The sequence below is a fragment of the Artemia sp. Qi Xiang Cuo genome, chromosome 3 (assembly GCF_049724085.1).
Source record: "Artemia sp. Qi Xiang Cuo chromosome 3, ASM4972408v1, whole genome shotgun sequence".
NCBI lineage: Eukaryota > Metazoa > Arthropoda > Branchiopoda > Anostraca > Artemiidae > Artemia > Artemia sp. Qi Xiang Cuo.
In genome coordinates, this window is record NC_142796.1 from 77,610,891 (window position 1) to 77,638,389 (window position 27,499).

A 27,499-nucleotide genomic window follows, 5' to 3' on the forward strand; every position below is an offset into this window, starting at 1 on the left:
AGTTACTCTTCATTACAAAAAATCGATACAAGGCTCGCAGTGCTTCAGCAATCATAAAAACAGTAAACAGGGTAAACTAAGTGGCTTAAGCCTCAAGGTGGCAAAATTCAAAGGATATACAAAAACCAAGTGGCTTAAGCCTCAAGGTGGCAAAATTCAGAGGATATACAAAAACTAAGTGGCTTAAGCCTCAAGGTGGCAAAATTCAAAGGATATACAAAAACTAAGTGGCTTAAGCCTCAAGGTGGCAAAATTAAGAGGATATACAAAAACTAAGTGGCTTAAGCCTCAAGGTGGCAAAATTCAAAGGATATACAAAAACTAAGTGGCTTAAGCCACAAGGTGGCAAAATTCAAAGGATATACAAATAATAAATTGCTGCATTGCTATGATAAATAAATCTTCTTGAGAGAAAACTGAGCATTAAATGGGTTTAGGATTTTAATTTTCAAAAGTTATTGACGAAAAAAAAGCCCCTCTTTTATTTTCAAAAACAATATAAGCTTGAATAGCCGCCGTACACAACTAAAATTTGACGACCCTTTCCATGTAACGGTGAAAGGGTAACTGAATAGAAAAACTACAGTACTGAATGGCAATTCAATTTTTTTATTTATATAGAGATCTTTTAAAAGCTAAACGCTTCCCAGGTAAAATATCGTCACAGATTAGGTTAGGTCGCAAAATATGATTTTGTTGATTTAACAAATGGGGCTATTTAAGCCCCAACTAATTAATTCTGATCGTTTTTTACTTAAATAAACAAATTAATATTTTGCGACCTAACCTAATCTGTGACGATATTTTACCTGGGAAGCGTTTAGCCTTTAAAAAAGCTCTATATAAATTAAAAAACTGATATGCCATTCAGTACTGTAGTTTTTCTATTCAGTTACCCCTTCACCGTTTCATGGAAAGGGTCATCACATTTTAGTTGTGTTTTGTTTTAAGATTTGATTTTTTTTTTATAGTATCCTTGGATTTTTTATTAGTAATTTTTATTTTATTATCATGCAGTGAGTACGGTCAAGCGCAGGTCTTGACCGAAATATTTGCATTTTAGTCTATATTTTTCACTGGCTTGTATAATCCTGGTTTTTCTCTTCTTTGATATTTTTCGTTTTAGAATGACCAAATAGGTTAAAGTGAAGAACAAGACTTGGTGATTCACTGGTAATGGAAGGAGGATTTTTATCCTATTTCGGAATATTTCACCCTTTTACGAATACCTTATGGATTTCAACTACAAGGAAAGGCGAAGAGAGAGAGAGAGAGAGAGAGAGAGAGAGAGAGAGAGAGAGAGAGAGAGAGAGAGAGAGAGAGAGAGAGAGAGAGAGAGAGAGAGAGAGAGAGAGAGAGAGAGAGAGAGAGAGAGAGAAAGAGAGAAAGAGAGAGAGAGAGAGAGAGAGAGAGAGAGAGAGAGAGAGAGAGAGTGAAGGATTAAACACGTTCCCCCAAGATTTTTTGCCTTCTCAAAAATTTTTGGTATTTTCCATCGTATTTCAGTGAATTGTGACCACCGGAAAGAGAAAAAGGGTGGAGGGGGACCGCATGCCCTTTTCCAAAATACCTTTTAATACAGATCAGTTTACTTTATAATACAGAAAAGTAAATAATCTCTGAATGCTTCGCTTAATTAAAAAGCAGTATAAATTCTGGCGGTCTGTTTGCTCTATTAATCAACAATGAATGACGTCAAAGTGTTCAGTTTCAAAAGATTTTACTGAAATAAAAGATGCTAGTGGAAAGTTGATCGAGCACATTAAAAGATTTGTTAAAATTACGGCAAAAAAAGAGACAAAAAACAAAACAAAAAAAAACTTGGTGATTCTCCAAAATTAAACCATCCCAACATTAAAAACACATGTCCTTCTCTTTTTGCATGGGGCTACAATGCAGGTGTCTAGGGGCAACCATGGCCTCATTGTATTTACAAGATTATAAGTCAGTGAAAGGGACAAGAGCTTTTGAACAAAAGCATTCGCTAACTAAAAGAAAACAAATATAAAGCAAAAATAAAATCCGTATTTTCCTTTTGAATTTATTCATTTCTTATATTCATTTAAATAATATTTTTGTAAGAACAAAAGCACAGCAATGTTTAACCATATAAGAGACCAAAAGCAAATGCTACAAGGGGATCCACACAAAACCAAAGGCTTCTAGCAGTAGGAAAAGAAAAATAAGACAAAACTTTACAGAAAACAAGGTAACTATACTAAAAAAAAAGGAGAAAAATGAAACCTGATTCCTGAGTTGTCTGAGTAGAACCTTGCTAGGTGTGTCGCTTTTTGCCTGTTCCAGCTGAACTTGAGAGTCTTTTAAAAGAGCTTTAAGCTTTCTCAGTTCTTTCTTTAACTTATGAACAACAGCATCATTTGTGGATTGACTCAACTCAGAAGTCAACTCAAGTAACCGTCGCTCCAATTCATGTTTCTCTCGTACAAGTCCTGTACGTTCCTCGTGTTCTGCTTCCAATTGTGCTTCAATTGCTAAAATTATGAGATCAATATAAGGTAAAAAAAGAAAGAAAACAATAAATAACAGTGAAGTCGAATTGCGGAACTTTCTGCGTACCATTTATTTGCTTGATCATTATTTGTTCAATTATTTCAACTTATCTACTGGAGTTAAAAACAAGCAAAAGGATGACTAGAAAAAGAAAAACTGTCATGGCAAAAAACCAACAGACGAGTCTCACGTCTTCCCAGTCTCACAGGAGAGCAAAATCACGTTTTCAATCTTATTAGAATAGAGGTATGTGTGATAATATATATATATATATATATATATATATATATATATATATATATATATATATATATATATATATATATATATATATATATATATATACATATATATATATATATATATATATATATATATATATATATATATATATATATATATATATATATATATATATATATATATATATATATATATATATATATATATATATATATATATATATATATATATATATATATATCAAACAGTTCGTGGTAACGAACTGTAAGTAAGGAGCGATCCGGCTCAATAGTAACCGAAACTATATAAAACGGAATTTTGATACCAATAGATAAATAGATACCAATAGATAAATCAAAAGAATCAGATTTTTATGGTGATTTCAAATATATAAGTTTCATCAATTTTAGTCTTACCCATAAAAATTTACGCGCCTGAGAAAATTTGCCTTATTTTTGAAAAAAGGGCGAGACATCCCATAAAATTCATAGAACTTTAATGAAAATCCCACCATCAGATTCAGCGTATAAGAGAACCCAACTATAGTTGTTTCTAGCTCCTATCTGCAAAAATGTGGAATTTTGTATTTTTTTTGCCAGAAGAAAGATCACGGATGCGCGTGTGTATTTTTTCTTTTCCAGGGGTGATCGTATTAACCCAGCGGTCCTAGAATATCGCGAGAGGGCTCATTAGAACGGAAATTAAAAGTCCTAGTTCCATTTTTAAGTGACCAAATATGGGGGGCAACTAGGCCCCCTCCCGCGCTCATTTTTTTCCCAATGTCACCCGATGAATATTTTTGAGATATAAATTTTGTTTAGCATGGTCGAAAAATATAATAACTATGCCTTTGGGGATGACTTAATCCCCCACAGTCCCGGGGGGAAGGGCTGCAAGCTATGAACTTTGCCCAATGTTTACATATGGTATTGGTTATTGGGACGTATACAGAACTTTTCAGGGGGGATTTTTTCTGGTAGTTGGGGGGGGGGGGGGTAACATTTTACGTTGGGAGGGGGGGGGGTCTAAATAAACCACAAATCACTGCTCTTATCTAGTATAAGTTCTCAGTCAGACTGTAAAAAGCTTGATTTCAAACATTTTGACACATAGTGGACAAATAAATACAATTTCTAATAGGCTATATGGCTATATGCCCAAGCGAAGGTCCACCCCTATGCAAAGTTTGTTGTACAGAACGAATGTTTTATTCGTTAGTCTACATTAAGACATTATTAGTTATTCTAAATTGAGGTCTCAATTTATACTAACTAATAAAATATTCTTTCTTTACAACAAAATTTGCATAGGGGTGGACCTTCGCTTTGGCCTGGCCAATCCTCTAAATCAACATCCAGATCCATTCTACTTTTGTGTACGAATTTTTTGGGGTTTCCAGGATTTCTTCAAAAGAAAACCGGATTCTCCGATATCTTCCTGAAAATTATCGTTAACAAAAGTTAATTTTCAGGAAGATTTTGGAAAATCCAATTTTCTTTTACGGGAAATTTGGTTAAACCCCAAAAATTTAGGGGTAGTCGAAGCATTGTATTGAATATAAACCCGAGCATGAATTCTAATTATTGGATTTTTTCCCAGAGCTCTTCTTGCAACTTACGATAACTATTATTTTCTTATTTTACCTCAATTAGCTACAATTCCTCCTTTTTCAGATAAAAAATATTTGGTGTATTTATCTATCAGGAGAAACTAAAGATCCTCTTATTATGTTTTCAAGTTTTTTTTGGGGTTGCAGGATTTTTTTCCCTTAAAGAAATTAATTATTCTGCCATAAGAACATTCAATAGAGCGCAATAATTGTGGTTATTCAATAAGACTTTGAAATTAGCTGTAATAGGTTCCATTGAGTGCTGAGTTTGTCTTGTCTTACCTTTCACTTTTTTTTGCGCAGAGCAACGAACGTCTTCCACCTCGTCGTCTTTGGTTGTCAGTTCACGCTTATAATCTTTTCGCATATTTTCTATCTGTAGCTCAAGACGTACTTTAGCTGATTCCAAAAGCTGAACTTGACCTATAAACCAAATAAAATTAATTCTTAAAGCTGTCAGTTCAAGGATTTGTAAGAATTATTTCAAAGTTAGAAGCCTAGTTTCACACAGGTAGGCGGGATCTTCCCTGTGATTGGTTTAAAGGAAACTCTCCTCCCCAAAAAGGAATGAAATGCCAGCTTTGTTTTTACTCCAGCATCATCCCTCGGAGAATTGCTCTTGCCCTCTCCCCCCCTTGGCAAAATGTATGCACAGCTGTGAAGTGACAGAGACATTCCAAGAAACCAGGATACTTTATACTGAGATGCTTGGTAATATGGGACCCAGAGTTAAATCTCAACGGTAGCAACCTGCCATGGGCCAGGAATTTGATCCTGAAGGCGAAATTATGCAAAAGCGTCTCCACAATAATCTAAACTAGAGGAAGAAGAAGGAAACCAGCGTGGTCTTCTTAGTTACTGAGGATAAAGGGAGTTTTTAAGATCTGTATTAATATTTTTGAAGACACATTCCCAGATCTTTCACTGGAATTCTAGGATTCTAGATCTTTAATTTTCACAAATCGGGCAATGCGAGAATTACAAATTTGGAAAGATCAATCACTATTAAGTTTGCTCTTCTTTTATTTTGAAAAATTTGACTAATGCCCTGACGAATGAAGGTTGGGTATAAAAGACTGGAACTGTTCCAGTTTTTTAAATGAACTGGGGTCTCCGTTCTGTCATAAGATCCTTCCTCCATATTTTCAATAGTAGGGATGAGATCCTGTTGCATGCCCTCATAGAGGCGTCTAGATGGACCACTCACGAGTTTTCCTATCCAGAACCGTGACTGCAAACAGTCCTACAGCGTGACCTTGAGGGGTGGCACCCCCAGGAAAATTATAGCCAATTATACGATACAGCATTGCAACCGGATTGTGATTGATAAGTTCTTCAATATTTGGTTTGTTATGGTGGGCTTGGGCTAAATAGCCTCGTTTTAGCTTTGTTAATAAGCTTGAGATTGATTGTGCAAACTACGATTTGTTGTTGATAGGAGTGAACTGTCAACGGCTAAAAACCATGTAGTGACCAAGATGAGCTCAAGCTTGCACGATGCCCCCACTCAACTGGAGGCCCCGGGAACTTCATGCAGTCCAGTTTTAAGCCGGGCTTAAGCGATTCATGCAGACTTCAGAAGAGGTTATCCGTCCGTATCCTGCATTGGTGAGACCCATTGCTTTTCTTGTGGCCATACAAATTTAAATGATTTCAAATAACATGAAAATTGCGACAAGGAACATTATGCGGTTGAAGGACAACTGTTCTACTCGAACGTTTTGAATTAAACTTGCTAAGAGCTTGAGAAATTCACCTACCAGTGATACGAAATATGAAACTGGGTGATACGTATGCTATTTATTCAGGTAGGAAGGATGGGGTACAAAGCAAGGGGAGCAAGGATCAAGTTGAATAAGGAATCTTTTAACTCTGGATTGAGTCGGAAAGGTATTAAAATAGAATTCTAGATGCATACATTGTGACCAAAGAATGCAAGGTATAAACCATATTCGTACATAATCCCTGTAGAGCCAACTAACAGAGACAGTATTGACTCAAACAAATTTTAAATACATTCGTAGGAACAAAAAGACAAGATCCCAGGTAGAAATATACTATTTTTGTTAGAGGACTTTAATACCCGGGCCCGTACAAATAGGGATAGATGGTATCCTAGCTTAGGCATAGATGGCTTAGAGAAGGAAAATACCAATGGCAACGGATTGCTGCAATTTTGTAGGTACAATAATCCAATTATAAAGGATGTGGTATTTGATCATATAGTCGCATATAAGTTTAACATGGTACTGACATGATGAGACGACGGCTCACCTCATTGATTAGGGTTTTGTAAATCAAACACTGACAGTATTAATACTGGACATTAGAGCATACAGGAGAAAGCAAAGACCATCATTCAGTAGCGACTAGAGTTATTTTAAAGCTGAAGTTCAGCTTTAATTAACTCTCTACCATCTTCCGGATAGATATGATGTCGATAGACTCCAAGCTAGAATTTACTAGGAAACTTCAAAGAAGAGATGGTTAAGAAACTGAAGAGTTTAGAAGTTGATTATGTAGCAGACGTATCGAATAATTTTAGGAAAATAGCTTGCGAAGTAGCAGAAGATGTCTTAGAAATTTAGAAACAGAATTAGGAATATTAGCGAAGATACTCTAGGCTTGGCAGGAGAGAAGGTTTGTGCAAAATATTTCTGAGTGACAGATCTCAAAAGAGCGAGAGGAAAGTAAGGGAAACAAATAAGGCATTGAAGTATGAATTTTGGATATGTGAAACAGAGGCAATGGATAAAATTGCCGAAACTCTAGAAAAATGCCGCTAGACGGCATATTAGTAAAATATTGCATCGACATTCTAAGAAACTGAGACAAAATTATTGGAAATTAAAGAGAAAACAGTGACAAATTTTTAGACGATTTAGAAGTGAAGGAAGATCTATTGTGCAAGGAGGATTTCCAGACAGTAGTACAAGGATTAAAATAATGAGGCTGAAAGGTGGCTAAGTCAGAGCTAAGATACTGAAGATTATTAATTACGATTTAGAAAAAGAGGAAGTACCTAGTGATTTTAGAAAAACTTTTATTAAACCCCTATATAAAAAGCTAATAAAAGTGAGTATGGAAATTACAGGGACATCAATTTGATTGCTGTAAGAAGCAAATTACTTAGCATGAGGAAACTTAATAGACTAAGAGATGGCGTACATGAAGTTTTAAGAGAAGAACAGCGTTGTTTTAGGAAGAGAATGGGATGCGTCGACCAAATCTTCACTCAGATTAATAATTTAGAAGTGTCAGAATCATCAGACCCCTTTAATCCTCAGTCTTAAAGACTGTGAACAGGCATTAGATGCAACTGATAATACAGCTCTAGTGCAGACCCTATCCTTCTATGGTATTCAGATAAGCGCATTACCAAGCGCAAGTAAGTCTACTACGTTCGACAAGAATACAGAAGCGGCTAAGGCAGGAAGTGAAGCTAGTATTTGTTTTGAAGTGGAATCATATATTACGCAGGATTTTGTCCTACCCCATTTCTTTCGATTATTTTGATAGGCTTCCTCTAAGGAACACAGCAAATGCTATGGCAGAACATGGCTTCAGACGGGAGGGTAAAACTCTCCTAGACATAGGTTATGCAGACGCAGATGATTTGAGTGTCCTAGATGAAAATGTTAACGAAATTAATGAATTTTCGAGGTTTCGAGAGCGCCCAAACTGGAGGAAGATTAAGTCACAAGGCTAAGGCTAAATGAGAGCGAAGAGGTGATGGTAAGTAACGTAAAAATCGACCAAGTGTATAGTTTTACGTAAGTAGGCAGTATTACTAGTAAAGATGGTGAAAATGTAAAAGATAGATTAGTTAATGCACAGGGATACTTTTTTTGCAGTTGGAAAAAGTTTGGAAGAATATGAAGATATGTTTGCGAACTTAAGATTAGAATACTGGAAGCCAGGGAAATGATAGTAGTCAAGTACGGCTCTCGAATGAGGGTACTTCGTAGGGCCGTAGAAGATGTGCGAAATTTTGTCCAGAGGAATTGTTAAATGATTCGATACTCGTTTGACACGCACCAAACAATAAACAACAGGGATATGTTGTTCGATCCAACTTTCTAGGACCAAAATAAAAGAAGCGGTAAGATGTATAGGACACGTTTTATGGACGAAGGATGACAGATTGCTGAAGAAAAAGCAAGTCGTCCCCGTGTGGAGTGGGAATAGGTCCATAAGAAAGTATGTAAAGCAAATTAGATTTTCAAGGAAGGGGGGGGGGCCCCCCGGTTTTCAACCCCCCCCCCGCACAAAAAAAATCGTGACTTGTAAAAATGTAAAAAAATGCATATAAGCATATTTTTGGAAGTTTGAAAGTTTTTTATTGTACCCCCCGCCCCAAACAAACATTCTGGATGCACCCTTGGTTAGAGCGTAGGAGGAGCGTGCGCAGTTATGTTGGACTCAGGTAGACTGGTGCTGCAACAAGTTTTTAGGGGTAGTAGCGAGGAAACGACAACAGGAATTTTCATAAGAGGGTAGCGCAATAATAACAGGCGAATTTAATTTGATAATTTGCATAAGAAGAGCCCAGAAATCCCGGAAGATTTGGATTTCAGGAGATTAGGACCCGAGGCTCCCTCTTCGCACCTCTATGGTCGTAGCAGTAGCATTTTGAAAAAAAAGGAAATTAAATGGAAAACATATTTAAACCACTATATCACAAGCATCGTTCACATGATACCGTGAAATAGAGCAATAATCAATATTTACCAAAGAAACTTTATCTAAGGTCTAAAAGGAAGTAATTAGATCGCGGCTTTAAAATTTGGAGACACAAATCACCGGTACTAAAGACGCCCAAAAGTTATGCCTTGAAGATGTCAATGTGAATGTGATATAAAATCACAGCAAAAAAAAAAAGTTAGCGTAATTTCTATGAGAAACACCAAATGATATAATATGTGCACTAAAAAGCTTTATAGATCATGGTTAATCCACAAATACTATAACATACGATCATGGTTAATCCACAAATACTATAACACAAAAAGTATAAAAACTCACACTTAAATCAAAATTACTTTACAATTAAAGAAGAAAAATATAGTAGAAGAAAAGACCGTTACGATCATTAGAAAACCTGCCCAGCTCAAAATTGTCTGAATTACACTTAGAAAAGCTGCCAAGGGCAAAAGAAAGAAAACACTGTCGAACAAATTCGCGTGGAAGAAAAAAAGCTACCCCTGTGCTTACATGCCTAGCTTAGACCATATAGGCGTATACGTAGCTAAAACAAATTTATTTACATACTTACACAAAGGTCCACCCTCGCCTTTTACGAGCGCGGGGGGGGGGGCCTTTGTAAAATGTATATGTCATTATTTCTTTTTTTTCTGGGGCGGAGAATCATCTGGGAGATTTAGAGATAATATTCACAATCTCAGAGGGATTTCTTTTTATCCTCAAATGATACACGACGAACTGATTCGAAGAAACTGGTACGATAATAGGCATTTCAATACGGAATAATATTGGTGTTATAATATTAAGTGACAAGGTTGGTTAATAGTGCCAAGTTATTGGCAAGACTTCTAATTCCCCAAAAGTAGGGGTTATATAGGTTACATTCCTTCAAACCTCATAAGGCTTGGTCTCAAGCCCTCTTCTAAATAGGTCAAAAGTATGTTACCGATATAAGACTGCAGTTATATTCTGTACTAAGCAGTTGTATAGATAGTTGTAACGAGGAAAGGCTGAGTATAGAAGATTGGAGCTGTGACAATCTTGTAAGATGTTTGTGGGTTCCTACTTCCCCATAAGTTGCTCACCTCTAATTCCAGAAGGAAAATCCTGGTTGCACAACCTTATAGAAAAGTTGGAGTGAAACTTTCATATGTTCACCTAACCAGAGTAATGGCTTAAGAGCAAGGTTGCAGCATGACCTTGAGGAACGGTACCCAAGAAACTACACCCTAGTTTAAATACATTGTTTTACACCAAATTTGGAGCATGGATATATTTTCTTGTTTTTGTTTTGCAAGGCTTGAAGACGGTCGTCTAGACTCCACTCGCTATTTTTCTTTGCAAAAGGTTTCCCTGTCACGTTAATATAAAATATTTGCAGGCATGATTACATGATGAGATGGAGATAATATGGCTGGGGGTCCTTATTCAAGACATCTTCTTTATAGGACATCTGTTCTTTATAGGAGGGAATCAACAATACCCAAAACTAAAATGGGTCACAAAATAAAATTGATCAAAAATGAGCCAAGATTTGCAAAAATCTTCCATATAACTGAAGGATCTGGGACTACTTGCTGTTGAGTTGTAAGCTGCCTTAGGAACTTTTCGAAGATGTAAGAAGGAGTTGTTGGTCTCGTACCTGGACTGATGCGACTGTTCGCTTTAATAGAGGTTCTAATGCTCTCATGATCTAAATAATAAGAAAATTACGAACAGGAATTTATTGAACATTGGAAGACTATTAGCATTTTGACATTCAAAATATAATTTTCAAGATTTTCGAAAACTCTTCCATCAGGGTGAGGAAGCATGAAATTAGGTAATTTCGGACACACGCATTTAGGTAGGATGGACGAGTTATTTAGGAGGGAAAAGGAGCCATGAATGAACAAGGAAACTTCTAAGTCTTGTTTAGGCTGGGAAAGAATCAACAATATGGTTTTGGTTGCACGCTTTACGACTAAAAGGTGTAGGGTATCAATCGTAATGATATATGCCCCTGTAGAGCCGACTAAAGGATGCAGTAGTAACTTTGATGAGCCCATTCAGTTGTAGGATAAAAAAAACATGAAGAAGACAAGATCCCTTGCAGAAATAGTGCATTTTTATAGGTACTTTTAATATCAAAGTAAGTACATAGAAAAATACATGATGTTATGAGACAGCTACATTTTGCGAGAGCAATAGCATAGAAGTGGCCATAAGGTATTTGGTCACAAATTGGCCTATAAGTTGACATAAATATTAAGATAATATTAGTGAGTGTTATTGAACCAAAAGTAAGCCTTACTTTCTAGTATTAGTAGAATGAATGTAAAGGTGAAACTCGAGATGAGTAGCTGTTTACAAGGTACTTATGGTAATGGTAGACCTCAGGATGCGAATCTCAAGAAGTATTTCAAGATCAAGTGGGGTACAAAATTGGGGAGTTTTGAACTTGATATTGTAGAAGATGGATCGAATGATTGTATGAATACAACTTGTAAAGAAGAACACGATGTGTCTGAGGTAACAAACAAGGTTAGTAGCTAAGTTAGTGTAGATTTAAGAGCTAAGTAGGATTGTGTCCTATCCCGTTTACATGGATTCTTCCGATGAATTGTCCTAAGGAACCAGTGTACTAAAGGAACATGGCAAATGTTGGGGGCAAGCGTGGTGGGAAAATAAGACTCTCCTAGGAACTGATCATGCAGATGATTTGAGCGTTTTACATAAAGAAATTAGTAAAATAAATGCATTATTGATATTTGAAAACCCTGAGGGCAAAAGTAGGTCCGAAAACTAAATTAACGAACACATGGTGATAAGGCTGCATCCAAGATTTTTTCCGAAGGGAGGGGGTTACAAAGTAAACTTTAAAGACACATCACAAATGTGTTTATATTCATTTTTGTTGTGTTTTTACGAATTGGACAAACATTTCGGGGGGAGAAGGTCAAAACCCCAGTCCCCCACCCCTGGATATGGCCTTGCACGGGGATGAAAGGTGATTACAAGAATATGAAGATACGTTTTGGAACTAAAATTAGGATATTAGAAGCCAGCGAAAAGACAGATGTCAAGTATAGTTCAGAAACCTATATTCTTCAATAACTCGAGGAAGGTATGGTCAATATCTTCCAGAAGAATTGCAAAAATATAATGTCAGGTACTATTCTGATCGACTGTAAGTCGAGCAACAGGCTGAGTGAAAAATGGGGTTCAATCCCGAGTGAAGGATGATAAGTTACTAAATATGGGGGGCTTTTTGGCAAGTCGCCTGGGCCAAACAAATGGTAGGACACCCTCAAACGAAAGGGGAAGAGGTCATAAGGACCTGGTGTCGAGATTTCACCTTGCAAGTTAAATAAAGAAAAAAATACCTTTCGCTTTAAACATTATCAATGTGGTTGGTATTCACAGAATACTTTGCCATTTTCCCCAAGGAGATTGTGTTTTTGTTAAATAAAAAAAAGAGAGAAAAAAAAATTATAATCAGGAAACCAGCCACGCATTCATTAGGGTATGAGTATATGCGTACATTTTTATTCTTCGGAACGCCAGAGAGGAATAACATAACCAAGTTCCAACAGAGCTTAATAGGCACCTTTTCTAGGAGGTGCAGACGCCCCCTCCCCCCCCCCAACTCAACCTCTTAAAAGATACTTAGAGATCAGAATTACGGATATAACTTTTTTTCTTAAAATTCTCTTGGTAGAAATATTCTGTTTGTTATATAAAAGTATACACCAGGTATAGTATTTATTTGACTTTTATTTAAGAACTTTCTTGGGAAAGAGACAAATGGTCCTTAATGGCAAATTCGCCTACTAGCTCCACATCCTCTATTCTATCCTGTACTAAGAACGCTAACCACGACGAAAAAATAATAATAATAATAAAATACAACAGATTACCTGCCAAGTCATCGAGCTCTTCTTCTTGGTCTTTGACCTTGTTCTCAAGTTCAATTTTGGATCTTCTTAAAGCAGCCACTTCTGGGTCCGATTTCTCATCAGCTGACAATGATTCAACTTCACGTTGCAGCGCTGACAAACGTTCTCCCCGCATTTCTAGTTCAAGTTGAAGGGACTAAAATAAAGATGTTGAAAAATCTATCCACTTAAATTAACCCTCTTTCTCCCAGTGATGATGACACAGAAAGCATGCGGGGACCACATAGGTTATGGCACTGGTTATCGCAAAACTGTGCGATTCAGCTAATGTTTTATGACTGTAAGCAAGTTTTGGATACTGAAAACTCTTATTCTTTTACTAAGTATGTGTCCTTTAGTATTCAGTGGCGTTTTTTTTGGGGGGGGGGAGTGCAAGGGGGTCCAGTTGTCTCTCCCCAATAATTTGGATATTTTTTTTTTGAATAGCCCATGCCCCGACTATCCGGATGTGGACCCGTCTTGCCTCCCCTATAAAAATGCCAGAGATACGCGCCTGTTAATATTGATCCATGTATTTAGAAGTAGGAAATGAGCTTTCTTTTGAATGGTTACCTCGTTCCGGGCGGAACAGTCATTCTTTTTAATACACTGTATACCTTTTTATCTACGGTTAAATCCACATTCAATTTTCCAGACAGGAATTGCTTGCCTCTAATGAAACTAGATTCATTGTTAATGGCGTCCGGTCAGGTGGGTTAGAGATGACGTTATTTCCGTGACATCAAGAGTATTCAACACAATGAATATTTACATTTTTTACCGATGAAAGGTAAATTGGCAATTGTTTTTTAGTTGGGTTGAATAAATGAGCAAGTATCCAGCTTGGAAAATTGAGCTTGTTGAACAACTGTTAAAAAATGCTTCTTTGCAAACCACGCATACTCACCAGGGCCATATCTAGGAGGCGGAGAGGTACCCGGTTTGACCCCCCCACTAGAAAATCCGACTCGTACAAAAGTAGCAAAAACATATGTAATACGATAAATAAATTTCAAATAGGGATAAACCCTTTAAATAGAAAGTGATAAATTTCACAAAAAATACCAGATATTTCGGTCACATATGAAGCGACCGTCATCAGTAGTAAAAATAAAATAAAACAAATTCAAAACAATACTTTATGCACAAAATAAAATAGCTGCATATTGTTTAATAGCATTATATTTTCAAAGCAAAACCGGAAGTTTCCTTGACCTTTCTGGTTCCAGTTCGTTAGCATTATTTGAACTAACAATTGGACAGAGGTTAATCACATTCGGTGAAATGAACTTTACTCTATCTGACTCTAATAAATAGAGTTCAAACCAAATTCACCTTTGTCTCTATTTAAAACCATATTCTGGAATAAAATTTTCTTAACATCAATAGTTTCCCGAAAATTTTGCCTTAAATCCCGGTTCCTAGAAAACAAAGAGACCTTATCGAATAAAATGGTCCGGAAAATCAAAAATATGTTCCGATAGGGCTGAAGTGAAATCTGCAGGTTTGGAATTTTGCTTTAAAGCCGACGAAATAAGAGTCTTGATGCTGTAGTAATCTTATTTCCGAATTCTGGTTAGTACGTCCCACATATGAACTTCCACAAGCATATGGGATCTGAGAGACCCCACTTTGCTGCCCCAATGAAGTTAGATCCTTCCCAGAATTTAGAAAACTACCCAAAGTAGCATTACTCTTTAAAGCTACCTTTAGACCATTACTCTGTAAAATTCTTTTAAGTTTTTCACTAAGCCCTGGCACATATGGTACGTAAAATTATCTACGTTATAGCCTATGTAATACATGTAAAATACATGTTCATGGGAATAATTTTTGTACCCCCCCCCCCGAACAAAAATCCTGCGTGCGGTCATAAAGTTCGAAACCCCCTCCCTAATTTGTATGGCTGATCTGTCCGTACTTTATAGAATCAAAATTAGTGGAAACGACGTGATTATTCATCAGCAAGTAGATTCCTGATGTCCTGTAGTTACGGAATTCTTGAAAGTGAAAAAGTAATTCTTCGGCTTCAAGACCTCTTGCTTGAAAATTTAACCCAAGATCTTTGCTTCTATCGGTCGATATTGTTGACTTAGAGAAATCATTAAAATATGTTACAATTCTTTTCAAGCTCCACACTGCCCAAACAGTTTTTTGTGAAAGTTTTTGGTAAAATCCTCGATCTGCAATATTGAGCGAATATTATATATAGTAGCAAACCTCCTATATATATATATATATATATATATATATATATATATATATATATATATATATATATATATATATATATATATATATATATATATATATATATATATATATATATATATATATATATATATATATATATATATATATATATATTTTTTTATTTATTTAAGAAGAAGAAGAAGAAGAAGATTTTATTTGAATAAATCAACATAACAAAAAAAACATATACCCCCAACAGAGAGCAAAGCTCGTAAAATTGGGTATTAATAATAATAATAATAATAAAAAAAAAACAAAAAAAAAACAAAAAAAACAAACAAACAAAACAAAAAAAACATTTCCTCATCATAACAAAAGAGAAAAAGAAAAAAAAACCTGGTTAAAGAAAAAAACAAAAAACATAACAAATATAAAGAAAACAAACGCTGGACAAGTGGGGCATGGAAGGCTATCCCAACATGGGTAACAAATAAAAAAAAAAATAAAATAATAATAATAATAAAAAAATTTCTATTCCACCATCACAGGTCAATACATAATTTTAATATTTTCTTCCTTAGAACTGATATTTGCCGAAATGACTCAATTTGAATTCTATCTTTCAGCCTATATTTATTTGAAATAAATGGTATTTGGTATCTAATTGAAAATCTAGATCTTTCACAATTAACAAAGGGAATTCGATATGTTCCAGAACACCTAAGAGCCGAAGGAGGGGGCAGAATCAACAGAGAATAGCTACTATACATATTGCTACTATAGCCCGTTTTCTATTATTTTTATTTACATTATTATTCTATCTAATTATAATAGGTCTAAAAACTTTTGCTAATCTAGGTTGTGAGAATCTATAAACTTGTTTGATATTGCGACACTCCAGATAGTCTACGCTGCGAAACGAATATACTTAGAGCCAACATAGTGGCGCCAATTTTTGGAAATGGAAGGGGATGGGGGGCGATAATTTTATTAAAAGAAGATACAAAAATTATGTTTTGAAAATATCAGGGGTGGGGGCACTTTCGTTTTTTTAAATGGCAATACAGTAAAGGTATATCTCACAAAGTAAGGGGAAGGAGCGATGGCCCAACCTGACCATCCCATAATTGCCACCACTGTGCCAACAAACACTACTTCAAGCAGCAACAAATGGATTTTCTCGACACAACTTTTTGTTGTTACCATTTTTTAACGACGGAGTATCAACTGGGGGATTCATAAAGAATTACTCGCAGGCCCTAAAGGATGTCAGGGACAACAGTTTGATAAAGGGTGCATTATCCATTCTGTAGCGAAGGGCTTAGCCTACAACTGGTTTCGAAACTGACAATTCACCTGAAGTGTTATTTTACACAATTAAAACTGTAGTCAATGCACCAGAATCCATTAATACCAAGAATAGTAAAATATTAAAAATCCGCTTTCACTATTTTTCACCAATCTTTGAAATTTCCGCCTCACAAGCAACATAAGGTATGATACTGATTATCATCCTGCTACGGAACCGGTACATAAATTCATAATTAACCAAACCACGAAGCAAGCGGCGCATTATACCTGGATCTGTGGTAAACTTCGTTTTCAAGGTTAGGTTACTCATTGCTTGAGAAAATCTATCTATCAAATTCGTACCCCCTCCCCATTAACGAATTATAGCAACTCAGAGGGAAGGTGTCGTAAAACAAAACAAAGAGTGAACAGGTTATTATTATTATAAACAAATGTTTTACTATACTGATTTTAACACTTCCTTGAAAATAAAAAAATTCTTAGCTTAAAAACTTGTTTAAATGGCCCAATACCACCAGAAGATAAAACAAGGGAATATTAGCCGATATAACAAAAACGAAAAAACAATCTCAACAAAATCCGTTGACACTCCAATTTTCATTGGTGTGAAGGCATTATTCACATCAATGGCGTACACAGGAAGTTTTGTATTTTTCGGGGGGAAGGGGGGGAGAGGAATGAAGCAGACGAAGTGCACAGGAAGCTATTTCGCAGGGGGCGTAAAATTATATATATATATATATATATATATATATATATATATATATATATATATATATATATATATATATATATATATATATATGTTAATCATGTGTATGCTAGAAACGAGGGGTCAACGATTTTCAGAAATCGTGTACACTAGATGGCGCGAGCAAGGCGTGGCGGAACTGTTCGGTATGCGTGGAACACCAAGGCGCACATCGGGTGGCGGGAAGTGGGTGATCCCTTGGTTAAAGTTGAAAATTTGTACATATCAGTTGATGTTTTTCTTTAAAGAAATTTCAAAAATTGAGAAGCCTGTTCGAAAATTGTGGAAAACAATTAAACATGTTATAAAATCAATTAGGTCAGTCGCTTTAAAATTACACCATTGCAATACAAAGCAGGATTTACGCGGTAAAACAATTTTTCAAATATGGTAGGATTTGAAACCCGATGTCTTACTGGGATTATTTAAAAGTGAAAGGCCTGTCACCATGTATTTCTGTCAAATAAACAATCAAGTTATTGACATTTTGATCAACCACGAGCAATATATCATGAAATTAAGAATATATTGTTTGGATTTGAAATGAAGTTTCTTAATTCCTGGGCTGCACATTTAAAATGAACACTGCTTGTAAACACCTTTCCCCTTCGTATCTTAGACTTACTTTGAAATAATTATAAACTATCCTGACATTTTTAATAAGAATCTTGTGTGTACTAGGACATAAAAGACTAATTAAAATGAAAAACTTTGATTTGCAAAAAAAGAAAAAAGTTTTGTATCTATGCACAAAAACAACAAACAGAAACAGGGGATCAGAGCTGACGAAATGTGCCGAAACGGGAAGATCCAACCGGTTAGGTGTCCCCTTCGGAAGAGGTAAGTTAAAAAAAAAGAAAACAAAATGAAATGTTAGAATATCGATGTTGCTCAAAGAAGTAAATGAAGTAGGCACCAAGGCCGTATCTAGGAGGGGGAGGGGATACTGGGTTTGACCCCCCCCCAGCGATATTTTTATCCGACTCGTAAAAAAGTAACAAAAATGCACATAAACAAATTTTGATGCGTTTTGTAAAGTTTTATTTGTAAACACCCTTCCCCAGCAAAAATTCTGGATACCACCTAGGTAGGCACGCACACAGTTTGAATAAGAAACAAATAGGGAAATTGCTTAGAAAATGTAAGACATCTGTTAACATTTGTAAAAATCCCGATATTCCGGGAGCGGGTAGGGCAAGCAGCACAGGCCCAGAGGTTAATGCCCTATGTACGTGCTTGTAATCAAGTAGCTCTATTACCAAAAATAGGACTTATTTTCTGCCAAATTGAATAAAAAATAAAGTTGATATAGCTATACTAAAAGAAAATTGAGGAAACTTACATACTAAGTAAATCATTTAACTACTATATAAGAAACTTTAAATCTGTTCCACTCAGCTATAAAGCTAAGTGTCTTTGGTACTTAGTTGAATAAAAAACGAAGGCATTACAAAGGTTTCTTAGAATCAACAGTAGACAGATGTGAAATCAAAATTGGATAATGATGATAGATATTTGGCGATTCTGACTTTTATAGAAATATCGAACCAAATGGGAAGAACCATAATTTCAGAATTGATATCAGTCAACCGTAAGATTAGTTTAACTATTATCATTCTGAATAGGTCTAAAAACAAAATATAATGAGTGAAAAACAAGTTTTGTGCAAATACATTTTGAATAAGGGGCTTAAAACTAAGAAAGGTCAGAAAAATGGATATTTTTCGGGATCTGTGACAGTCTTTTTTAAGCAATGACACCAGATTGCTACTCCCTCATAAAACAGATCATTAAGCCCCTCCCCCTACATTTTCATGAACTGATGCCCTTGAATTCCCTAGGTAGAAACTGCATGTTATTTTTAATTTTCAACATTTTAGGGGCTCAAAGCTGGTGTCCTCAACTCCGTCATTCTGGGTTGTCGAGTCCCAGTGTTAAGACATCTGCCTAGTATACACGAGGACATCGCTCGATTTCCCAAAATTCATATTGTGCATAGTGAATTTCTTCAATATGTAAAACGTGAATTTCTACAAATGTACATTTACAGCTGTAGCTTTCCTTGTTTGTTCTTTTTTTTGTTTATAGCTCTGTATTAAAGTAACCAGAAATACAAATTCCCTTCAGATTTATGCAGAAACAGAGATGGAAAAACGGAAGCAGCTTCTTTCATTTTACTTTAAATTCTCAAGTTTAATAAAAATGCAAGATTAGATAATTTGGCTTGACTGAAACCACTGACATTTGAAAGTTCAACAGGATTTAACCAAAGAATAAGACAAGAACTTGGTAATGGACAAGTTTTCCGAAAACCAGATCAAAAACAGCAACACACCTTGAAATTCGATACTTGCATGTTTTAAAAAGTTAAATAATATTACAAATGCAGAAGCAAATAGTAATGCACTGTGACTTAAAAAGGAGAGACAATGACATTTTTTTTAACTGTTTTTAATTTTTTTTAATTGTCATAGATTTACTTTGTTAATAAACCTTTACCAAAAGAACTTTACCAAAAGAAGTAAGGGCAAGGCTGTACAGTATAGACGTCATAAGCTCAGAAGACTCTTACACTAAAATTATAGCTAAACTGAAAAAAAAAGAGTTTTCCATGTATTAATTAAAAACAACTTTTTCCACAAAATAAGTTTTTCAAAGAAAAGTAAAGAACTCTATTAAACAAAAAATAAGCAAAAATAACATCAAATAATCAACCAAGCGTGAAACTACCACAAATCAGCATCGATAAATAAAGGAAACCCAAAACGAACAGAAATTACAATAAATAACTGAGTCAAACTCAAAACGAGCAGAAATTAACATAAGTTGGGCTCAAAACCCCCTATGTCTTCCGAAGGCCAGAACACAGTTTGCAATTTACTGAAAAAAATATAAATGTTTTTACTTTTATAACTTTAATAAATCAAATAATATTAGCATTTTGATTACTAAATATCAGTATATGTGTATTAAACTGACAATGCACATTCATTTGTATTTTTTTCAGGAAAGTGCAAATTATGTTCTGGCCTTGGGAATTACTTTTCTTTGAAAAACTTATTTTGTGGAAAAAGTTTTTTTTTAATTAATTTCTGTTCGTTTTATATTGGCATAGTCTTTTCAGGGAAAAAAAAAATACTTTACATCTTTTCGTTTTTTTAAGACTTTATAGTTTGGCCTGCAATGTGCATGCTGGAGAAATATTTTCAGCAATTTTTAACAACATACACCCTTTTAAAAATCTGGACACAAATAGTAGTGTTTAATTTAGTTTCATACCTCCTCTAGTTGACCTGAAATGGAAAATTTGATACCATTCGCAAAAAAAAATCTGTTTACTTTCTTTGATAGCTTGGATACACTTACGCTATTTGATTTGGTTAAATTTTAAGAGCAGAAGTAGCCCCGAAAGTTTGAACATAATACCCTTAATCGCTCTTGGGATACTGCTGAGATGCCTTTTTGGGAATTAGCATTAACACGGTGCATTTTGATTTAATATTAAGGCAACTTTTAGTTTTTAAAATATTGGGCAATTGGGAGGGTGGGCGTGGGAGGGGGATTAGTTGCCCTCCAATCACTTTCGACTACTAAAAAGGAAATCAGTTCTTTCTATTTTCAATCGAATGAGCCCTTTTCGAAGTTCCTACGACAACTCGTTCGATACGAAGTGCCCTGGTTTAAACAACAACGACAGAAAAATAATACATTATACCCATATCGATCTTTACTATAAAAATGTCAAGCCTTCCAATAACTTTCGACTATTTAAAAGGTCACGGCCTTTCGATTTCCAATCGAATGAGCCCTTTTTGAGTTTCTACGACAACTCTTTCTATAAACACCTTATATGCCCCCAGGGCATAAATTACAACCCTTACCCTAAGGGCTGTTAGGGTGGTTGTCATCCTCAAGACCTAATTTCCAGAACTTTCAGCTACGTTAAACAAAATGGATATCTCAAAATTTTGATTGGATGTGTTTGGGCAAATGGTGGGCGTGAGAGGGGCGTCAATCGCTCTAAAATTACTTTCAACTATTAAAAAAGGCACTAGCCCTTTCAATTTCCAATCAAATAAGCCCTTTTGAAGTTTCTACGACAACGCGATGTATAAAAATCTTACGATTTCAATAAAAACCTTATATTCTCCCAGAGCATAACTTACAACCCTTGCCCTGGGGGCTGGGGGGGGGGCTGTCATTCTAGAAGACCTAATTTCCAGAACTTTCTACTACGTTGAACAAAATGTTTATCTGAAAATTTTGATTGGATGTGTTTGGGGGAATGGTGGTCGTGAGAGGGGGGTTAGATACCCTCTAATTACTTTCGACTATTGAAAAGGGCACTAGCCCTCTCAATTTCCAATTGAATGAGGTCCTTTTGAAGTTTTTGTGACAAATCCATCTATAAAAACCTTATATGCCCTCAGGGTATATAACTTACAACCTTTGCCCGGGGGGCTCTGGGGGGTTTGTCATCCTTAAATACATAATTTCCAGAACTTTCAACTACGTTGAACAAAATGGCTATCTATAATTTTTGATAGAATCTTTTTGGGGAAATGATGGGCGTCAGAGGGGGGTTAATTACTCTCCACTCACTTCCGACTATTAAAAAGGGAAGTTTCACTTTCCAATCAAATGAGCCCTTTTTGAAATTTATTCAACAACTTTCTATATAAACCTTATATGCCCCCAGGGCATAACTTATAACCCTTGCCCTGAAGACTGTGGGGGGGGGGGGTATCCTGATCAAAGGTATAATTCCCTGAACTTCAAACTGCGTGGAACAAAATGGTTATCTCAAAATTTTGATTAGATGTGTTTGGGGAAATGGTGGGAGTGGAAGGGGTGTAAGTTGCCTTCCAATCACTTTCGACTATTAAAAAGGGAACTAGCCATTTCAATTTACAATCGAATGAGCCCTTTTTGATGTTTCTACGACAACGCGATGTATAAAAATCTTATATGCCCCCAGGGCATAACTTACAAGCCTTGCCTTAGGGCTGTTGGGGGCTTGTCATCCTCAAAGACCTAATTTCCTGAACTTTCAGCTACGTTGAACAAAATGTCTATCTTAAAATTTTGATTGGATGGGTTTGGGGGAAAGGTGGGCGTGAGAGGTGTGTTAGTTGCCCTCCAATCACTTCCGATTATTAAAAAGGGCACTAGCACTTAGAATTTCCAGTCTAATTATCCTTATTTGATGTCTCTAAGAAAACACTTTCTATAAGAACCTCAAATGCCCCCAGTGCGTAACTTACAACCAGTGACCTGAGGGCTGTGGGGGAGTGTCCTTCTAAAAAACATAATTTCTATCTGTGAATCAACGACGTTGAACAAGATAGCTATCTCAAACTTTTGATTGGATGTGTTTCGGGAAATGGTGGGCGTGGAAAGGGTGTTAGTTGCTTTCCAATCACTTTCAACTATTAAAAAGGCACTAGCCCTTTCAATTTCCAATCAAATGAGCCCTTTTGAAGTTTCTACGACAACAATTTCAATAAAAACCTTATATGCCCCCAGGGCATAACTTACAACCCTTGCCCTGGGGGCTGGGGGGCTGTCATTTTAGAAGACCTAATTTCCAGAAATTTCTACTACGTTGAACAAAATGTTTATCTGAAAATTTTGATTGGATGTGTTGGGGGGAATGGTGGTCGTGAGAGGGGGGTTAGATACCCTCTAATTACTTTCGACTATTGAAAAGCGCACTAGCCCTCTCAATTTTCAATTGAATGAGGCCCTTTTGAAGTTTTTATGACAACTCTATCTATAAAAACCTTATATGCCCCCAGGGCATAACTTACAACCTTTGCCCTTGGGGCTCTGGGGGGTTTGTCATCCTTAAATACATAATTTCCAGAACTTTCAACTACATTGAACAAAATGGTTATCTCTAATTTTTGATAGAATCTTTTTGGGGAAATGGTGGGCGTCAGAGGAGGGTTAATTACTCTCCACTCACTTCCAACTATTAAAAAGGGTAATTTCAATTTCCAATCAAATGAGCCCTTTTTGAAATTCCTACTACAACTTTCTATATAAACCTTATATGCCCCCAGGGCATAACTTATAACCCTTGCCCTGAAGACTGTGGGGGGGGGGTATCCTGATCAAAGGTATAAGTCCCTGAACTTCAAACTGCGTGGAACAAAATGGTTATCTCAAAATTTTGATTGGATGTGTTTGGGGAAATGGTGGGAGTGGAAGGGGTGTAAGTTGCCTTCCAATCACTTTCGACTATTAAAAAGGGAACTAGCCATTTCAATTTCCAATCGAATGACTTTTTGAAGTTTCTACGACAACGCGATGTATAAAAATCTTATATGCCCCCAGGGCATAACTTACAAGCCTTGCCTTAGGGCTGTTGGGGGCTTGTCATCCTCAAAGACCTAATTTCCAGAACTTTCAGCTACGTTGAGCAAAATGTCTATCTTAAAATTTTGATTGGATGGGTTTGGGGGAAAGGTGGGCGTGAGAGGTGTGTTAGTTGCCCTCCAATCACTTCCGATTGTATTAAAAAGGGCACTAGCACTTAGAATTTCCAATCGAATGAGCCTTTTTTGAAGTTTCTACGACAACACTTTCTCTAAAAACCTTATATGCCCCCAGGGCATAACTTACAACCCTTGCCCTGAGGGCTGTGGGAGAGTGGCCTCCTCAAAAACCTAATTTCTACATGGAAAATCAGCTACACGGAACAAAACGGCTATTTCAGACTTTTTATTAGATGAGTTTCAGGAATGGTGGGCGTGGAAGGGGTGTTAGTTGCTTTCAAATCACTTTCGACTATTAAAAAGGGCAAAAGCCACTCCAAATTTCCAATTGATTGAGCCCTTTTCGAAGTTTCTACGACAACTTTTTCGATACGAAGTTCCCTGGTCTAAAGGAAATAAAATAAATAATACATTGTGCCAACATCGTTCTTATATGCCCCCAGGGCATAACTTAAAACCCTTGCCCTGACGGTTGTGGGGGAGTGTCCTCCTCAAAAACATATTTTTTATCTGGAAATCAACCACGCTGAACAAAATGGCTATGTCAAAATTTTGATCTGATGTCTTTGGGGAAATGGTGGGCGTGCAAGGGGTGTTAGCTGCCTTCCAATCACTTTCGACTATTAAAAAAGAGCACAAGCCACTCCAATTTCTAGTCGAATGAGCCCTTTTAGAAGTTTCTACGACAACTCCTTCGATACGAATTGCCCTGGTATGGAAAAAAAAATAATACATTCCGCCAACATCGTTCTTTACTTAGGCAGCGCGATTGCGCTCCCTACGAAATGTCAGGCATACAAACAATTTGTATTTCTCTGTTGTCCTTTCTATTAACCCTGATTCTATGTACATGATTCAAAACCAATAAGTAAAAAACCTTAAAAATTTAAAAACTAAGTCACTTGGGACTTATGGCCTTGAGGGTCTTCATGATTCAGGACCACAACAGTAGTTTTTACTACAACAACATTGAAAGAAGAGTCGGGCATGTTATCCTCCGACTTCACATCGTTGGTTTACGTAAATTGAGCATAATTACGAGTTGGCTTTGGAGTTCGTATATTACCGATGTCGACTCCAAAATTTTAGGCACAAAAACTTGGATTCGTGCTTTTTTATATTAGTCTGAAGTACAGTAAATATTCATCAAAAATTATATTTCACAAGTCGGAAGTGACTCTTTTTTACTTTCACCAATTCTAAAACTCTATCCTACTAAGTTAGACTCCCAACTCCGACTCGAAATCCAAGCTTTAATTTCAAAAGACTCGGATTTCTTTAGTAATCCGAGTAAATAGCACCATCCCTAAATCCTAGACTCTGATCGTATGCTCCTGATTAAAAATGGTGATCGACCAGAATAAAAAGGGAAAATTTCCAAAAAACTGAAGTACCACTGCATCTCCACGTGGACTGAAGGGCTACTCCCTACCAAGGATTGCTGAGGAGCTCCACGCTTGTTTCTGAGCAGGCTGATATATACAGAAGTTGGGTTTTTTGGCCAAAATACACTTTTTTTTAAGTCTCATGTCGCTTTCTTAAAAAAAAGGGAAAAGGGGGACTCTAAAATGTTTGCTCCATAGATTCTTTATATAAATTAAATAAAATAAAACAAGTTTTTTCAACTGAAAGTAAGGAGCAACATTACAACTTAAAACAAACAGAAATTATTACGTATATGAGGGGGTTCTCCCCCTCGGCAATACCTCGCTTTTTACGCTAAAGTTCGAATTTTGTTCCAATTCTTTAAGAGTGACTTCTGAATCACAAAGACCGTTTAATTAGAAGAAATAGCTCTTTTGAAAGGATTAAAAAACTTTAGCGAAAAGAGCGAGGTATTGACGAGGGGGCGAACTCCCTCATATACGTAGTAGTTTCTGTTCGCTCTAAGTTTTAATGTTGCTCCTTACTTTCAGTTGAAAAAACTGGTTTTGTTATATTCAGTTTCTGAGCATTTTTTTTTTAAATAATGCTAGGAAATCCAGCTTCATGGACAATTCTCTTCTACCATGAAAAATTCCTCCATTGAAAGATCCTCCCACGTAACCACGACCACCCCCCCCCCCCCAGCAAAAAATCCCCCTGAAAACGTGTGTATACTTCCCAATAACCCATACTATACGTAAAGAATGGGCTAACTTCATAACTTGCAGCCCTTCCCCCGGGGACTGTGGGGGATTAAGTTGTCCTCAAAGACATATTTATCAGATTTTTGACTATGCTGAACAAAATGGCTATCTCATAATTTTGATCCGGTGATTTTGGGGAGAAATGAGCATGGGAGAGGGCCTAGTTGCCCTCTAATTTTTTGGCCACTTAAAAGGGCACTAAAACTTTTAATTTTCGTTAGAATGGGCCCTCTTGCGACATTCTAGGACCACTGGATCCATGCGATCACCCCTGAAAAAAAAAAACACACACATCCATGATCTTTCTTCTGGAAAAAAAAAAACAACAAAATTCTGCATTTTTTGCAGATAGGAGCTTACAAGCTCAAATGTAGGGTTCTCTGATACGCTGAATATGATGGTGTGATTTTCATTAAGATTCTATGACTTTTAGGGCGTGTTTCTTCCTTTTTCGAAAATAAAGCAAATTTTCTTATGCTAGTAACTTGTGATGGGTAAGACTAAACTTTACGAAACTTATATATTTGAAATCAGCATAAAAATCCCATTCTTTTGATATATCTATTGGTAACAAACTTCTATTTTTTTTGGAGTTTTGATTATTATTCAGCCGGGTCGCTCCTTACCTACAGTTTATTACCACGAACTGGTTGAAAATGTAAGATTAAAGCATAGGAGTAATGAGGGAGGAGTCAGAGAGTAGCATATCTATGATGGAATAGAATGTAGGAATAGGAAGATGTACGATATACTGTTTTACATGTTATTTTATTTATACCTTAGTCCTGTAGCGTTGTCACGGTAAACTTTTCCTATTACATTTATTTGAATCGTTACGTAATTCTGTTTCAGTACATGTTATGTAATCCAAGATTTGCTAAAATAGAATTAAAAGATTTAATGCTTGCAGTGGTAGATGTACCCCTGTGAAAGGTGAAGTATGGCTCAAAGTAAAAATTAAATGTAAATGTGCACTTGAAAAGATTGTCTAGTAGGAAAAAATTGTAACTGATACTTATTTGGAAAAGATAACTATTATCTGGACCTTGCATAATATTTCCCAGTCAGAAAAGGAAATTTCAAAATACTTTCGAAGAAGCATTCCTTGAAAATGGCGTAAGGTCAAAAACGAGAAATTCATTCGAAATCGCGACCAGTCGAAAACCCTTCCCTTGAAATTTACAGTTCCCCATTTCAAAATTATTGTATTTTATTAGCCTTGTATTAGCCTGGAAGAACTGGTTTCTCCCTTTTCCTTCTTCATTTCTCTTGACCAGCACTAGCAGCCTACTATTTAGCCATAGGGGGGCGGGGTGGGGGGTGGCGGATTGTGATTAGATGCTCATTCGACATACAACGTTTACATAAGTCTGCTTTTTCTGAACACGTTTTTATAGTAACGGTTACAGGTAAACACTATTTAGGACAAAAATGAAAATTTACGAGCCATATTTGCCTGTTTCTTTCCCAGCGGACGGACACAAGGTGATTATTAGGAGCCCATTCAACAATTGATTTTTTATATGTAACAATCTTTTTATAATCCTTGCTTACAGCGCAAGAAGACAGTGTCATGTAACAAGAATGAAAATAATTTGGTACCATTTTTTTTCACAATCAATGGTTTGGGC

The 27,499-nt window shown here is 36.1% G+C and overlaps 1 protein-coding gene across 4 annotated transcripts in view; it reads right to left on the reverse strand.

Annotated features, from left to right (window-relative positions):
* Positions 1-27,499, reverse strand: part of Mhcl (Myosin heavy chain-like) — a 363,403-nt gene that overhangs the window by 18,041 nt on the left and 317,863 nt on the right. For all 4 annotated transcript variants that reach the window (XM_089086598.1, XM_089086597.1, XM_089086596.1 and 1 more), the window contains 3 exons: positions 12,967-13,141; positions 4,646-4,786; positions 2,245-2,492 (listed from right to left, as the gene is read on the reverse strand). In XM_089086598.1, the coding sequence (XP_088942724.1) occupies positions 2,245-2,492; positions 4,646-4,786; positions 12,967-13,141 (564 nt within the window). The remainder of the gene's footprint in view (positions 1-2,244; positions 2,493-4,645; positions 4,787-12,966; positions 13,142-27,499) is intronic.